Raw genomic sequence first — 17,952 nt, 5'->3', positions numbered from 1 at the left:
CAGGTTTCCTTCCGTTACCATATATTTGACCCCTTTACCCACTTTGCCTTTCCCTACCCTCTTCCTCTCCAGTAAGAACCATTCTGTTTTCTGTATCTATGAGTTTGCTTTTGTTGTTTGTTTGTTACTTTTAGTTTTATATCCCACATATGCATGAAATCATATGGGTTTTGTCCTTTTCTGTCTGATTTATTTCACTTAGCATAATACCCTCAAGATCTATTCCTGTGGCAATATTTAATCTTTTTAAGGCTGAGTAGTATTCCATTGTACATATGTACCATATCTTCTTTATACAGTCATTTATTGTTGGACACTTAGGTTGTTTCCATATTTTGGCTATTGTAAATAATGCTGCAATGAACATCGGGGATACAGATTCTGGTAGTTATGATTAGTAGCAATATTGGTGAGATAGGAAGATGATATGCAAATTGGTTAAAGAAAGATGTTAACTATTGTGTTCAGGGACATATGAAGACTTTCTTATTAATAAAATTGTATAGATTTCACTGAAGATTTTCAGTGATAAACAGCCCTTACATAGTATTTATAACTTTATGTGATACTTTTTAAGATATTTTAAAATATCTAGGCATATTAGAACATTTTCAGATTATGTTCATAATGTAATTACTGTTGCTAATGAATTGGGAATAGTTCTATGAATAAGTTCTAGACAGGTGAGGAGTCCCCCCTTTTTAAAAAAATGCATACAAGTATAATTACATATATTCTTTAAGCCATTGAAAAGAAATTATACAACTATTATACAATAGTTATAAAACCATTTTGACAGGCTCTTAGAAGAGCCTGTCTTTCTCCCCTTGAAAACCATTCACTTTCTGCTAGAGTTAATGTGTGGCATAGTAGATCAGAACTTGGTCTATAAGCCAGGAAAAAATAATTCGGTTTTCATTTTATGTAGATAAATTAATTTTGTTTAAAATGATAAAAGAAAAAATTATTCAACTAATTGGTGACAGAAAAGTTTGGCCTTCAAGAAGTTTGGCCTCAACTAATTGGTGACAGAGAAATTTGGCCTCTAATCCAGACTCCATTCCTGATACAAGGAGTGTAGATTAGGAATATACAGGATTAGTCTTCAGTTACGTAGGTATGCGCACTTATGTATCCAATAGAGATTGACTGTATTAAAATAAGATGAAGTTTTTCCAAAATCTAGATGTAACCAGAGTTTTATTTTTTATTTCCTGTACATATATAAAAATACTTCTCTGTATAGACTTGGTCAAGATACAACAAAGTGTTTAAAATGATAACGTTGGATAGTTATCTTGGATGTTTGTGATATACGCTGAGATTGACAAAGTACAGAGAACCTTGTATAAAAATACAAATTTTAAATATATTGTCTTTGCAGATTTAATCTTTCATGAGAATGAAATAGATATATGTAAGAACAGTTCATCCTCTTAGGAATAAGCTATATTTCTGTTGCTGGAAACTAACCTTTGAAAATGATGTGTACCTTAAATAGGATTAAATGGATTCAAAAAAAATCTCCATTTATAAACATAAAGGAGTGATGTGGATATGTGGGTATGTGCGTGTCCTAGCTTATTCATACCATTGTCACCATTTTAATTAATCATCTTTTTAACTAAGCAGTAAGTTTTAATATTTTAACCTTTAGGTATTTGATATGTGATCTATTTTGCAACAAAAACAAATTCAAATTATAACCTCATTTTAATTTCTTTTTTCAGATGATGAAACATGCTTGGGATAATTATAAACATTATGCCTGGGGATTAAATGAACTGAAACCTATTTCAAAAGAAGGCCATTCAAGCAGTTTGTTTGGTGAGTGGAATATGCTTTATGTCACTTCACAATACAAGGGACAGTAACTTCTCTCTAATTGACTGAACTTGTGGGTGGTGGAGAAATTGGTATGACCCTCCAGGCCATGTTGCTAGGAAACTTGCACACCTGATAGAGTTATCTGCAAGGACCCTGCGTAGTGTGTCCTTCAGACAGAGCACTGGCTGCATATTAGAATCACCCACGTACCTTGAAAACAATACTGATACCGGGCACACACTTCCAAAGATTCTCATTTAATGGATATGGGTACAGCATCATGATTTCTAGATCCCAGAGTGATACCCAGCAGAGGAGCATTTGGTCAGTTGCATTAGCTTCTCCTATAGGTGAAAGCGCTGTTTTTATCAATATGCTGGCCATGGCAGCCAGCCATGGTAATCGTCCTTGTCTCTCAGTGACTCTCAGCTTTGGATTTAGGTGTTTCCTGTTTGTGCCATAGAAGAGAAAAAGGGTGGATTATTTGAACTTCTGTTTATCAACTTTGGCATTCTTTATTGTATTTGGTCCTCATAGCATCTCTCTGTAATGTGGGTATTAACATACCCTTGTGGAGGTGAGGAAGTAAGTAACAGAAGGGTTGGATGGATTCCCTAGGTCACAGAGCTACGCAGTGTTCTTTCCACTGCACTCAATTCTTTTTTTAGCCCCCATAATTTTGTCTGTAAGTAACAGGATGAAGGGAATGCAGTCTTACCCTGATATTTCCAAATTCACCACAGAAAACGTGATTTTCTATACTTTAACTGAAATTGTTAAATAGTATTGAATCCTATAACAACAGTGTCAGCTAACACTGAGTGCCAAGGGCCATTTGTGCATCATCTCATTTAACCTCATTATAATTAAGTTGGTACAAAAGTAATTTCAGGTTTTGCAATTATTTTTAACCTTTTAAAATGCAATTACTTTTGCACCAACCTAATATATACATTTTATAGATGAGAAAGTGAAGCTAGAGACTAACTTGCCTGGCATTAGCCACTTATTAACTGTCTGAGCTGGGACTTCAACCCAGGTGTGGTTAAGGTCAGAGTGTGCGTTCCTAGACCCCACACTATGCTTTTGCATTTATTTAGGACCTTCCTTTTGTTTGGCTCTACTTTCAGCGCTGCTGTTAATAAACACAGTTTTTTCAGAGTTCATAGCATACTGCATAAGACTTGTGTGTAAATACTGAATTAACAAAGCATTAAGTGGTTCAATAAATAATCATATGAAGTTCTGAGGAACCAGTAGGATTTTAGGTAGAGAGAAGGGCATTGCAAGCACAGAGCTGGGAAGAGTGGAAGACAGACTGGTTTATCTGTCACAGTAACACAGTTTATAGATGAAGAGAGCCTAAACCTGGAGTAGTGGCAGCTGAAGTGATTTCAGAATTTTCTCAAGTAATGTTTTCAGGACATGGTCACCAATTAACAAGGATGATGAGCAATGGGAATTGAAGAGAGAAACTTGGAAACTTCACGCAGACTCAGAAGCCTCTATTTTTCCATTGTTTACAGTAACTTTTTAAATGTAATTCCAGTTGTGCTTTTATTAAAGTTTCTTGTAACATTAAGAAATCATTTACATGTAAATTTGCCATAATCAAACAGGTTATTTGGTTCTCTGTTAATACTTGGATGGTTTTTAAATTTATTACTGAACATTTAAAACCTACTAAATCTCTTACTATGGAATGTGGAGATGAACAAGGCATGACTTCTCTATTCTAAAGAAGTCTACAGACTAAGAGAGATGCATACAAGTAATTATAATAGAAGACAGAAAGTGCAAGAGCAAGGTAAAGACAAGGGAGTTCTGAGGAAATAAATCCCAGACCCAGGACTAGCAGGATGGTGGGAGGGGAGGTTAGGATTAGTCCGGGCTTCAAAGAGGGAGTGGAATTCCATTTTAGAGTAATGGATTCTTAGAGCTATTGCTAAACAATTTTATATCTAATTCTATTTAAGCAGTTTTGCACAGATGCACTTCGATATAATTACATTAAAATTAGTATGTGTGTTGTACCTTTATTTTAGGTCAATTTTTTTTTGTTTGTTTGTTTTTGTTTTTTGTTTTTTTGTTTTTTTTGCTAGAGAATGTAATCACAAATGAAATTTCTAAGATACTTATTTTCTACAGCCCAGAAGAAACTTTAAAGATCAGTGTATCAATCTATAGCCTGTGATAATTTTTAGCCTGGCTTTGGTGCAGTTTTGAAATTTTCCTTCACTGAAAGAATTTTAGACTATATTCAGTATTATTGTTCATTAATGAATTCAGTATTACCCTCTCCCTTTCCAAGGTATGGTCAATTTGCATGCATTTATCTGTCAAAAGTAATTTATTGAATAAAAATGTTTCTGATATTTTCAGGTAATATCAAAGGAGCAACAATAGTAGATGCTCTGGATACACTTTTTATTATGGAAATGAAAGATGAATTTGAAGAGGCAAAATCATGGGTTGAAGAAAATCTAGATTTTAATGTGGTAAGTTAAAAGTTGCCAATTGAGTTCTTAAATCTCAGTAATATGGAGAAATTCCGTGTGTTGTGTGGCAGATTATTGTGTTGTACCCTAGCAGAACCAAATAACGCAACTTTTGAATAGTATCACACTATCGTCTCAGCTTGCCCTCCCTTACTACTCAAATACATAGCATTGTTTTTTGGCAAGTTAAAAGTAAGAAAAATACCTGTGCCAAATAAGTATTCTTAAAATCCCAAAACAACCCATTTAGACAGGTATTTTTTTCACACCATTACAGATTAGAAGTCAGAGCTTCAAGGGCTTTAACCAGACCTAGCAAGTAGTTGGGCATCAGAGCTGTGAGTCTCACGCAGGTCTGGGTGGTTCTAATGCTCACACGTTTGCATGTGCCATGGTGCATTGCTACGACCTTATTACATTAACATATGTTAAATGGAGCGCAGAGTGCCACGTGGAGAGCTGCAGTTCAACAAAAGACCACAGGGAAATTGAAAGAGAGAAATTGATTATTCACAGATCCCAAGGAGGTATGAGGTGTGCCCCCAGGGGCCACACAGGAAGGTCAAGGCAGAGTACAGCTTACAGCCGGAAAGGCAGGACCGGGGCATATGCCTTTATTAGGCTTCATAGAATGCGTTGGAGTTCCCAGGCTAAGGCCAAGTTGGTCAATTCAAACAAACAAAAAGTAGGGTCTTGATAAGCTCCATGGGAGTCTTTTCTAAGGGGCACACAAGGGGAAGGCCTTGGGCCATGTGGGAGACTGATGACAAGGGCCATTGGAGGAGTCATCAAGAACTTAGATTTGCTTGGAGCTCTGTGGGCTGTTCTCTAGGGCATGTGTGTGCATGAGAGGCTGATTTCATTTCAAGGCACCTGCTGGCTGCTTGGCCAGACAAAATGGATGCAGAGGCAGTAATACCATGGAGTAGCTTTGCTAAACCCTCGATATACATCCATCAATAGCTGCATCCACTTCCCTTAAATAAGACTTCAAACTTGATTGATTGTATGCCCTTGCCAGTATAAAATTTTGCTAGTATATATTTAAAATATTCTTCTAGAAGTTTGTATGTGTACTATTATTCATAACAAATGCCTCAAAACTCATTGTACATCAAGGAAAAGGTTCAGAATTAAGGATAGTGGACACTTCTGATATGTCTTGATAATTTTGATTTGGGTGAACTGTGTCTGGTCAGGTCTAATCTAATTTCATAGTCATTGCTTTACCTCATAATGAGTTTGACAGAGAGCTTAAGATGTCAGCCCTGCCGTTTTTTAGTTATTCATATGTTTGCATTATTGGTATTATTTTTAATCTGAAATTACTTTGCAGAAATCCTTGTAAGCCTCTTGTCTATCTGGTAAACACTCAATAATATCTGTAAATCCCATAACCAGGTACAAGTAACATACTGTATGTGGAGAATGGACAAAGAGTGTTTCCTTGTTGATCCCTCTGTTTTGTGGAGCTCTTTTATATTTAATTGAAGTATAATTGGCGTTCAATATACTATTAGCTTCATGTGGACATCATAGTGATCAATATTTATATTCAGTACAAAGTGATGTCCACAATAAGTCTAGTTACCGTCTATTACCATACATCGTTATGATAATATTATTGATGATATTCCCTGTGGGGGCAGAGCCCCAGAAAGTAGTTTCCAGGCTCTCAGCCTCACATAGACAGGTGCTGGCTCAGGTAGTAAATGGCCATCAACTGTGATTGCATGGCCAGCAGCTGTGGCTAGTTGGCCGTCAGCTGTAACCAGTGAGCCATTGGCCACTAATATAACTGCTGTGGCTACACTAGAAGGAAGACAGAAAGAATGGGGGCTAGCAAGAAGATGGCGGCTGGGCTGGCAAGTGTGGATGGCGATTTGCGGACAGTGTGGATCCAGCCTCCAGTGAGAGTATAGTGCCGCCAGAGAGAATATAGTGGTATGACTCCCCTACCTATGGCTCCGTGGGTGTTCCTTTTTGGCCTCACCATATCCTGCATTCTTGTGTGGGGAGCGGGAGCAGCGACCCCGCAGGTCACCTCCCTACATGACAAATGGCGCAGCGAGCAGGGTCTCCCGCACGACATTCCCTATGCTGTACATTTCATCCCAATGACTTATTTTTTTTTAAATAACTGAGTTTGTACCTCTTAAGCCCCTTCACCTGTTTTGCCTTCCCCCTCATCTCTCCCCCCCCCCATAACATTTGTTTCCTGTGTCTGTGGCTCTGTTTCTGTTTTGTTTTGTTTGTTTTTGTTTGTTTAGATTCCATGTGTGAGTGAAATCATATAGTATTTGTATTTCTCTGACTTATTTTACTTAGCATAATACCCTCTAGGTCCATCCATGCTGTTAGGGATGGCAATATGTCATTTTTTTATGGCTGAGTAATATTTCATTGTCTCTATATTTTTTTCATCCATTCATCTATTGATGGGCACTTAGTTTGCTTCCATATCTTGGCTATTGTATACAGTGCTGCAGTGAACATAGGGGTGTATATGTCTCTTCAAGTTAGTGTTTTCATTTTGGGGAGTAAATATCCAGAAGTGGAATTACTGGATCATGTGGTAGTTCTATTTTTAATTTTTTGAGGAGTATCATGCTTTTTTGGAGCTCCTGTTCTCCCATAGAACAAATAAGGACACCAATGTCATTCAGAATGTTAAGGATCATTAAAGCTGAGTCTTTTTTCTGTCTCTTTGGATTAAAAAATATATAAATTGAAAGTTTTAATGTTTTGTTCCTACTCCTCTAATTAATTGCCATGTATACGTCATTTTGGAGATCACTGCCTTAAAGGACAAGCAGATGAGGGTGTGTTTAATCTGACTTATAATTGAATTTAGAATATAAAGGTGACAGTATTCCAATAGAAAGCGACGTTGGAGATCAATGCTTTCAGACCTTTTATTTTAAAGACAAGAAAACAGGCCCAAGGAGCTAGTGATTTGCTCAAGGTTTTTCAGCTATTTGATTGGACTGACCTCTGGTAGCTTTGATATTGCCAATAGAACTGCGTATGAAAAATTAAGGCAATGGAAAAAAATTGTTTATTTTTTTGTTTTTTTGGAGTTTTTTCTTTTCTTTTTTTTTTTTTGCAGGCTTGTTTTCTCTTAATAGTACTTTTGTCCTGCCTTGTTATTTATTAATATATTCAGGCACCTACCTTTAAATAGTTATGGGCTTTGTCTTCAGCTATATATGGGCGAGAGAATGGATAGTGTGTGTGTGTGTGTGTGTGTGTGTGTGTGTGTGTGTGTGTGTGTGTGTCCCTGATGAGAAAAGGTGTGGGGGAATGATAACCAGATTCCTCCATCATCTAATGATGGATAACAGGGAAGCAAACTTTAGTGACACTGCACCTGAGCGATGCCCACATTCCTTGCTGATTCTTGGATGAGTCTGATAATTGCTGCCATACTCCTCCCCCACCGCTGTAGCAGCTTTTGGCTTGTATGGCCACCGGCTGGCTGTCTGAAAAACTCTGGAATCATTTACTTAAAAAAGACTAAGCACAAAGGCCTCTCCGGGTAACAGCAAGGTAACAGAAGGTAGTTGGCTGGTCTCAGACCATGACCAGGTGACAATGCATTCCTCGGACTTGGGGGACCTATGAGGAAGCAGAGGGATTCTAATAAGGTTAGCAGAACATGTAGAAGAAAAGAGGAAATTCCTTGGCTTCCTTACTTATAACATAAAGGGATTAGACCATCATGGAGTGATTGCAAAGATACTCAAACTTTGAAGTTTTCTTCATTTATGTAAAACTGTATTTTTTTGTTTTTTTTGTAAGATTTTATCCAGTTAATTGATAGAATGTTGTGCAAAATATGATTTTAGAACTGCTATTGATAATCTTGGACTTTACCTTTGAAAATGAACTTTAAAAATATACTATTAAAATTCAGAGCCATGGGTCTCAAATTTCTGTTTATTATACTATTCCTAATGTGAGAGTCTTGGAACATTTTTGTTGCGGTTCTGTTTTTGAGTATTGCCATATTTTGCTTTAAAAAAAAGTTTACCTATAACTTCCAAATAATAGTACCCATATTAAAATTAGTAAGGAATATAAAATCAAGAAAACTATATTTATTTACTCCCATAGTCATTGCATTATACAGTTCTCAAACTTCCAATTTTCTAATTGATTTTAATATGTCACATACGAGAACTTGTCTTGTATTCACTCATTCTATCCAGATATTTAATTGATAATGTCCACAATTACACAGTTTTCTTTCTGAAAACACTAAGAACATTTTCCCTTTTATCTGAAGGAAGGGGAAATTGGAAAAGCTTAAGCAAAGACAGAGAAAACATTATATTTTTATTGATAACATGTAGTATCACTCCAGCTCGGATAAATTACTTCATATTTTAAGTTAACATTTTTTTCCTAATAAACTATTTTAATTAACAGTGTGAGGTCATTGCAAAAAAAAAAAATGTTAATGCATCCAAATTTTATTGCAAGGGAAAAATAAGAATCAAACTGAAATAGAAACACTATTGTTGAGAGTTAGTTTATGTTGTGGCTCTCCGGGATATAAATACATGTTACAGTCAAGAATGAATTTATTTATATGTAAAATATTCAGTTTGCATCACTTAAAGGTGTAAAGGAAATGCTTTTTACTATCATTAACTAAAACTCATTTTCTTTTAATTAAAACATAGCAAGTTGATTCAGTTTCCCTTGTTGGTAGCACAAAGTTCAAATGGGTTTAATAAGTAGCTTAAAATAAATCACTGGGATAGTATGTAGGAGCAAGGGCTTCCCAGGTGGAATTTTGTATTCAGTTCAAGCAGCTGTACAGGTGCGTAGATCTGGGCAGAAAACTCTAAGGATATACACTCCAGTGGGTGAATTTTCTGGTTATAATTTAAACATAATCCTAGGACAAAGACTCTAAAACAGACCCTTGGTTATTCATTACTTATTCATTAATTTATTTATGTATTAATTATTTAATAAATACCCTTTAAGGGTCAGGTACTTACCCTCCTGGAACTTATAGTCTAGAAGGAAAAGTAGTCATAGTACTTCTCTAGGTAGGGTTGGGTTTTCTTCACAAGGAAGACAGGAAAGAGGAAACTACTCCTTAAAGAATACTGAGACATACCAAGTATTATGCTAGGGGATTTTTTCATAGGTTATCTCGTTTGGTCTTTGTGGCAAACGTACAGGGTAAATGCTATTTTCCCTGTTTTTATAGGTGATGAGGTGTTTGCGTACAAAATCATGCAGCAAGTAAGAACTGTGGTTTGAACAAAGTCTGCCTAACTCAATGACCCTGTTTTTGTTGGCAAGGAAATGCAAATTGTTGAGAAAAGCATAGGCAGCCAGAGAATTTGACTCTTCCAAGGTTATGTATGTAATCTTTGGATGATAGTACTCATGAAGTGTATTGTTCCATAGGTATTCAATAAATATTAATTAAATTAATGAGAAGTTAAGCTATCTTGTCCTATCCAATAGACTCAGCTAAAAGACAAGCTGACAGGGCACAAAGGTGGCTGTATTGTTTCATATTTTTATATAGTTAAAATGATCTGAAATTCAAGTGCTCTGCTTGTTTTTACCTAACCTACTTTTGGAATGGATTTGTAGTGGCTCCTGATTTAGGAAGATCTTTGACAGAAGGACAAATTGATCAAGAGTTTCACATTTGGACATTTCTTAATTCAATATTGAGCTTCCCATTCTTTATTGGCACTTTTAAAAAGTATTGATTACTTAGATCCTTACATGGCAAATATTGAAAACTATCTTCAGTAATGAATTTTATGGAGTATAGAGTATGTAGAAATTTTCTCTAGATAACAATTTCTTATGTAGACCCTTAGTAAAAGCTAAAGCTGTATTAAAATTATCCTTAAAAAGCATTTTTCTACATTGAGGTTAAGTGATATCTCTGTATGAAAAGCTAAGCTTTGAGAATGACAAAGGAAAGATGATTAGCTTGCTCCAGACATAACTAGCCACACACTGAGACTGTGATCTTTGGCACACACCTGGATTGTGCCTTTGATTGTGATGAACACCATACATTTTAGATAACGGAGGCACTGGTGGCAAAAGGGACTTTATTTTTTAATTTGAAGAGCCAGGCTATTATCCAGACAGAATGCCACCCTACTTTGCAGGGAAATAAGCTGTAGTATTCCCTATCTAAAGGATGGAAATTAACCTCAAAAAGCAGCTTTGGATCTTTTCAAATGCCTGAATGAGTACTTGGCTTAGGTCCAGAGTTCCATGCCATAGAGCATGAAAGAAGTGACTTTTGCCTCAGTATTGTTCTTGTAAAGGTCTGTCTTAGAGCAGCATTATGTCCCAATGGGTACAAATAACTAAGTTTATTATCCTGTTTAATGGAGTTATTCAATATTTTCCATCTGAATGCTAACCAGTGCCTGCCTAGGATGAGGTGTGTTTTGGCTTTAAGAGGATACTGAGCTGTTCTCTCTGACAGTCATGAGTGATAGACTGGGCTGCTACGTGAGGGCCCTTCTGAACCTGCATGGTAAAACCAACTTATTAGCATGAACAAGATGGTTATTTCCCTATCTTTGTGGCAAAGAGAACTTACACTTTGTTCATCTTAAGAGGTTTATCATGTTACTTAAACATGAAACTAAATAATAGGATATATGTTAAACTAAGTTACACTGTTTAATATTGCAATCTAATCTGTGAAAAGGAGTTTTATACTTAATCCTCAAACATTAATAATACACACAGTTGGAAGCCCCATTTATCAATAAAGGTATATACTAAACCTAAACATAGGCAAGGCTTACAGGCAGTTACCTGTCATTAATTGGAGGCTTTGAAAAGTCTCATGTTGTTTCCAACACATTTCTCAGTAAAGCGTAGTTATCGTTTATATTAGTAGTAGACTATTATTAAACATAGTTACTGCATTGGATTGTAGTGGAACAGTTATTTATTACACACAGTTAATATTGGATTGTATTGATCAGTTGTTATTAAACATAGTTATTGCATTGCTTTGTCATGGAGCAGCTTGCTTGTAAAACTGAAAGCACCAAATGAACAAGACAAACAAAGAAACAAAAACTCATACACACAGACAACAGCTTAGTGGTTACCAAAGAGTAAGGGAAGAGGGGTTTGTAGAAAAGAGAAAAGGAAGTTGATATATGGTGATGGAAGAACTGACTCTGGGAGGTGAACACACAATGCAGTATACAGATGATGTATTATAGAATGCACACTTGAAATCTATGTAATTTTACTAACCATTGTCACCCCAATAAATTTAGTAAATAAAAAAATTAAATAAAATAAAAAAGAAAGAATTACCTCAGAGAATTGCCTTTAAACAAGTCTTAGTATGAAACAAAAGAGAATTAACATATTTCTAAAAATAAAAGTTCTTTTCCAGTAGTTCTCAGTTTAATGTAATCAATCGGCTCTGTCAAGCTATGTGAAATCATAGTATGACAACTAAGGAGAAGTTTGATTCATAATAATTAGCATAAGGCTTGAAGGTGAAAAGAAACAGTGTATCTCTTCTTCAGAGGAAGCTTGAACCTCCATAGTTCCTCAATCAAAAGGAAACTGGCTGAATTGTTCCAAAACCTAAATGTGTTATTCTAATGGTCAAACCCGTTATTTCAATACTGAGATCTATTAAAATACATCATTTGTAGATAATTTTGGTCAATAAGCTGCTTATAAAAAATACAACCTAATAAATTTCTCTGAGTTGTTTGAAAAGTTATCTTATCTAGTGGGATGTGGTTAGTCTTTCAGGTACCTGTTTTGAATTATTCACCTTCCCTCTTGCCCAGATAGGGTGAGGATCTTCGTGCCCATGAGCTAATGATCTATTGATTTGAAGGAAGCCTTTCCTAGAGAGGTGGAACATAATGATAAGGATTGGCGGAGATATACAAAATGATTTATTGAGTTGAAGTCTCTTTTCCCTTTTAGCAAACTTGTATCCCTTCTATCTAATAATCTTACATAGCAAACCAGAGAACAGAAATATTAGAGAAAGTGATAAACACTTAAGGTGAATATTATCAGTATAAGATACCCAAGACGATATGAGAGATTAGTACTGAGGCCTAATTTTTCTATGATTTCTACAACTCACGTCTTGAATTTAGGTGTAAACTTAGTTATGCCATATATTTTACTAAATTTATATATGATTCAAAGGCTATTGGTAGAGGAAAGTCGAAATGAAAGAACAGTTTCTCCAATCCTGATTGTTTAAATTAAATTTATTGGGGGTCAGTGACACTGGTTAATAAAATTATATAGGTTTCAAGTGTACAATTTTATAATACATCATCTATATATTGCATTGTGACCCAAAGTCAAATCTCCTTCCGTCACCATGTTTGATCCCTTTACCCTCCAATCTATATTTTTTGTGAATATGCCTTTAGCCAAAAATTTCCAACTTCCACTTCTCATCAGTTGTGATGTTTACTAATAGATGCATGCAATTTAAACAGAAGATTGGATCTACTTCTCAAACCGGCACTCACATATGACTGTGTACTAAAAGTCATAGAATACGTGGGGCATATTCCTGAAATGCAACCTTACTTGAAGAGTTAAGGAAGTTGATTTTAAAGCAAACACAGATGAAGCAGACTGCAAAATTCACATTAATTGTTAGGATAAATCATACAGGACTTTAGTGTTTACAGCCTGTTTGGGTTTTCCCTGCCCCAGCTCTTCTTTTGTCATTAGGGTAAGTAACTGGAAACATTTTAGAACCCTTTAAAGACACTGCATGAATATTAATGGGAGGAATATATTCATATAAATTTAATAAGATTATTTTAATGGAAATCAGAATCAGAAGTTTATAAAAATGGCCTGAAGCCCGCAGACTGTAGAAATTCACTTTTGAAAAATCCAGATATATAAAATATATGAAGTCCAAAAAGGAAGTTTGGTTAGGATATTATATTTCAAAAGAGGGTTGTTAGCTATTGAGAAATATGACTCCCCTGAGGGTCAGAGAAGATGTATCAGTTTGCATTCAAGAACTTAGAATATTATAATTGTAGAATTTCTGATTTTCCCAGAATCCCTGTAGAAGGTAATTTGAGCAGAGCTCCTGTAAAGTGGTAATGACAGCAGCTTTCTACTGAGCGTTCTACCTGTGTCAGGCGTTGTGCACAGTGCTGTACATTCACAGACTCATAGTACCTTGCAAGGAATGTGTTGCCCCTTTATACAAATGAGAAAATCAAGACTCAGAATAAGTGACTTGCCTGGGATCTCACATTCAGCTAGCTCCCCAATCAGCCTTCAACGCCAGGTCTTTCTGACTCTAGAGTAGTGTTTCTATAGTCTGCTGCCCTCAATGTAGCCAACCAGTTTGTTACACTAGGAGAATTATCTTCTTAGTCCTTTTCATCTAAGGAGCTCTAAAGAGTGACCTAAAATGTCTAACTTTCAGTCTTCTGACCTAAAATGTAGTATAACCCAGAAAATTGAAAGAGCTCTCAAATTACAGTTTCTAAATAATTTAGATGTAGCTTTGAAAAAAGAGAAGGAGAAAAAAATATATCTTGGGAATTCAAATGTAATTCTTGTTTTCAAAGGAGGAAGATAGGATGACTGTTGAGTACTACTAATCGTGATGTGACGTTCCTGAGCAAGATTTTTAAAGACAAGGGCACAGCAACCACTGGGAAGCATGTGGATTCACTAACAGCCAGATTTGCTTCTTGGACAGGCTCATAGACTATTAGATCCATGACATTCAAAAGACAAAGCACCTGACCTTGAACATGGCACTTTGCAAGGTCACCTCTCAATATCTTATAGATAGAGCAAGATAAACAGAATTTAGATTGTAGAATACATTGCTGGATCAATAACTAGTTGAACAACTGTACCCAATAGGTGATTGATGTCTAGCTGAAAAATATATTTTGGGTGGTGTTTGACATGACTCAGTCCTCTACCTCACAGTAATTCTTATCAGATGTCTATATAAAACACTTGATTATCTAATTTTTTTTGTAGGAGGAAGAGAGAATACATGTCAAATGAACCCATAGCCGAAGTAAAAAATATAAAATCATCTTAACAGGGTTCAATAGGCAGAAAAATGGAGAACTATTCTCAGGTTTAAAAACTGAGAAACACAACTGCAAATGGAGAGTGATATGATCTAAGGATTTAAATTCATTAGATTTTATTATTAGATATTGTTACCCTTAGACATAAGAAATATAGCTGTGTAATCCAAAATAAATTAATGGGTTCCCTTCCCCTTTACTTGTCAGTAATGTTGTAGAATACTAAAGCTTTACCACATAAACTCATTCAGAATGATACGCCTCACAGATAAATTGCACCTATGTAGAGTACTTTTAATCAAATTATATTAGATGCATATTATAAACTATGAAATACAATTAAACAAATTCACCAAATGGTCTTTATTTTATGGTGCTTTTGTCTAACTCTGATCCAGTATTTCTCCCTCCTAAGTCGTTTTTGTAATCCTCCCTTTGCAGGAAATTTTTTGAAAAAAATTTTAATTTATGCAATTACTTAGCTTTAGTTATTATATCCATATACCTATTTACAGAGAGCATGTGGGAATTAAATGAAAATACCAGGGGATGGGAAGGGGTATACCAAAAAAATGCATACAAGTGGACACTCTGGTCAACGTTGCTCAAGCAGTAGTGCCCCATAATCAGAAGTGTTTGAAAAAAAAAAAGAAAGAAAAAGAAAAGGAAGTGTCTGGATGCTGATGGTAACCACTTTGAGCACCTCTTGTAATTGCAGAAGTCAAACGTGACTTGTATTCATCTTTTGCTATCGATATATATTGAGTATTACAATTTTAATAGTTTTTCTTTTTAAAATGTGTATACATTTTTTTGGCACCCTCTGTATATCATCTTTTTTTTCTTTTTTTTTCTTTGAACTGTTTTCTCTATTACCATGTAGACTCCATAGTTTGAGGACTTTGTCAGTCTTCATTGCCATGTCCCTAGAACTTAGGACAGTGCCTGGCATATAGTAGTGGGTTCATAAATGTTTGTTAAAGGAAATAATGTCTCAGGTGATTTTGACTAAGTTTATCTGCTGGATATTAACTCCATATATTATAGTTTGATGTTATCCCCCATGATTATCAGTAAATGGTTTGATGTTAGGCAGAAGTGAACAATTGCTGAATAGGCACAGTGAGCATGAGAAGAAGCTAACTAAAGCTCGCGGGGTACCTTACATCTATTGGAGGTTAGTTGTGCTAGATTACCCAGTAACAGTATGCAGGGCAAATCCACTTAATAGTCAGACATTGTAAAATAATAAAAGCATTGGCAATCGATGCTAATTATTTTCACAAGTATATGATCATTAAGAAGAGACTTGGTGCATTATCATGTGAGGTGACATAGGAGTTAAGGTAGCAGAGCCCTGGACCAAGAACTGGAGTACACAAGTTCAAATCCTGATTCGACCACTTATTAGTTGTCTGACCTTAAAGAAGTCACAGTAACCACTATAAATCTCAGTTTCTCCATTTGTAAAATGGACATAAGAATACCAATTATTTCATAGGGTTAGTGAGAGGATTAAAAGAGATTGGCACAGGATATGGCAAATTATAAGTAATAACAAAAGGAAACAAATATTGATGTAAATAATAGCTGTTTCAGCAAGGAACACCATATATTATGATTATCATCTCATTTATGCAAAGATGAAATTTCTTCTCAGAGAAGTGTGCCCATCCCAGGCTGCAGGCAGAAAGTTGGGAAACAGCACTAGAACCAAGTCCCCCAACTTAAAATCTGATTTGTGTTCTAGCTATGCTATTTTTAACATGAGAAGAATTCTAGAATAGTGTTGAACTGCCAGCCAAAGTATAATGAGTCTCAGTGGCCAGCCTTTCAGGAAGAAAAAGCAAATGAGTAAACGGAGAACACAGAAAAGAAAAAATAGAATGCCCTGGCTCTATCGCATCTGCACAAATAGTGAATACTGAGTATTGTATCTACTGTTCCATGGAGAGAGGAAGTAACTTTATTTTGTAAATATTTTTATAATTTGATTTTAAGAGTCAAAATTATTCTATATATTTATGTATATGTTCACACTGTTAAGAGACAGGACTTCTCCCTCTTGTACATAAATCTCTCTGGGCAGCATACAAGATTTGAACAAAATTTAACAATGTAGTGTACTTTATCACAATGGTATTTTTCAATTGCATGCTATCATTCACATATGAACCTCATTTATTTATTTCCACAGAATGCTGAAGTTTCTGTTTTTGAAGTAAACATACGCTTTGTTGGTGGACTACTGTCAGCCTACTATCTGTCTGGAGAAGAGGTAAAATGAAAAGTAGCATGTAAATGTGAATTACGGTATCTTAAAATTACATTTTTAGGTCAAAATATACCTTTTGTGGTATATATTTAGGGGGTATCCACTGAATTTTCCTTTTTGATGGGCCTCTAGTGAATACTGGATGTCATTATAATATGTACTAATTAAATGAGCATGCAGGGAAACTTGGCAGATCGTGTTGTCAGGAAATATTAAACAATGGCTCCATTATGTTATATATTGTGTGATTACAACTACAAATTATATGTGCCTATGGATAAAATAAAGAGGTTTAGTGTAGTGGCAGACTTGTGGATGCATTTTTTTCTTTAAAAGTTATTTTAATGTTTAGTATAATGTTAACTTAATAAAAACTTTTTGAAATGAAGAAAGCTTGCCAAGTAAGATATAAAAATTACAGTATTTAAGAAAATAAGGGAGTGAGTGAGATATTCAGCTTTCCAATGAGGCGTTCTGTAGGCCAATTCCCCTGTGTAAAGTGCTTCAGAGCTCTTCCTGGAGCAAAGCTTAATTCATTTTCTCCTGCTCGGAGCAAAGCAGTAGTTTTTAATTTAGCTGTCTTATTTTGATAGATTAAGAAAGGATTTTTGTATCATGCTCATAAAGAGCATAGATGCTATTTTCTTGAAAGGTTTTGGACAGCTTTATGAATAACCTAAGTGTCTACTAAGAGTTGCTGGAACAGATCTCAACTTTATGTTGACAGTGTTAAAAGCTGACATGAAGGAAAAACAGGCATGTATTTCAATTGCATGTCCATCAGATTTCTGTTACCGTGTTTCCCTGAAAATAAGACCTAACCAGAAAATAAGCTCTAGCATGATTTTTCAGGATGACATCCCCTGAACATAAGCCCTAATGTGTCTTTTGGAACAAACCTTAATATAAGACCCAGTCTTTTTTTCAGTGAAATACAGTAGCCTCAGCATGCTGGCTGGGGAAAGAGTGGCTCTTACCTAGGGTAGTATTTCATATATTTCTGTGCTCTTTCAAACAAATTTAATAAGAGCAATAAATGTTTAATAAGAAAAGCTGCTTTAACATTATCTGGTCTCTCAAGTACTTTTCTAGCCATAAGAAAAAAGCCTACACAATCTTAACATTCTCTCTCTTTAGATTTTATTCTACCATTGAGCTTTTCAAAGTTATATAGATGGCTTCTATAGTCCCGTATATCTGTTCTGTTTACATGTTAAATTGTGTTCTTCATTATGGACTTTATCATCTTCTAAGCCAGGGT

The 17,952-nt window shown here is 35.4% G+C and overlaps 1 protein-coding gene across 2 annotated transcripts in view; it reads left to right on the top strand.

Annotated features, from left to right (window-relative positions):
• MAN1A1 (mannosidase alpha class 1A member 1) overlaps positions 1-17,952 on the top strand; it is a 156,212-nt gene that overhangs the window by 42,325 nt on the left and 95,935 nt on the right. For both annotated transcript variants that reach the window (XM_019740975.2, XM_074333505.1), the window contains 3 exons: positions 1,731-1,827; positions 4,210-4,325; positions 16,614-16,694. In XM_019740975.2, the coding sequence (XP_019596534.2) occupies positions 1,731-1,827; positions 4,210-4,325; positions 16,614-16,694 (294 nt within the window). The remainder of the gene's footprint in view (positions 1-1,730; positions 1,828-4,209; positions 4,326-16,613; positions 16,695-17,952) is intronic.

This window comes from Rhinolophus sinicus, linkage group LG05, assembly GCF_036562045.2.
Source record: "Rhinolophus sinicus isolate RSC01 linkage group LG05, ASM3656204v1, whole genome shotgun sequence".
In the NCBI taxonomy this organism is placed as follows: domain Eukaryota; kingdom Metazoa; phylum Chordata; class Mammalia; order Chiroptera; family Rhinolophidae; genus Rhinolophus; species Rhinolophus sinicus.
The sequence above is the reverse complement of the archived record's forward strand: the minus strand, read 5'-3'. Positions and strand labels throughout refer to the sequence as shown.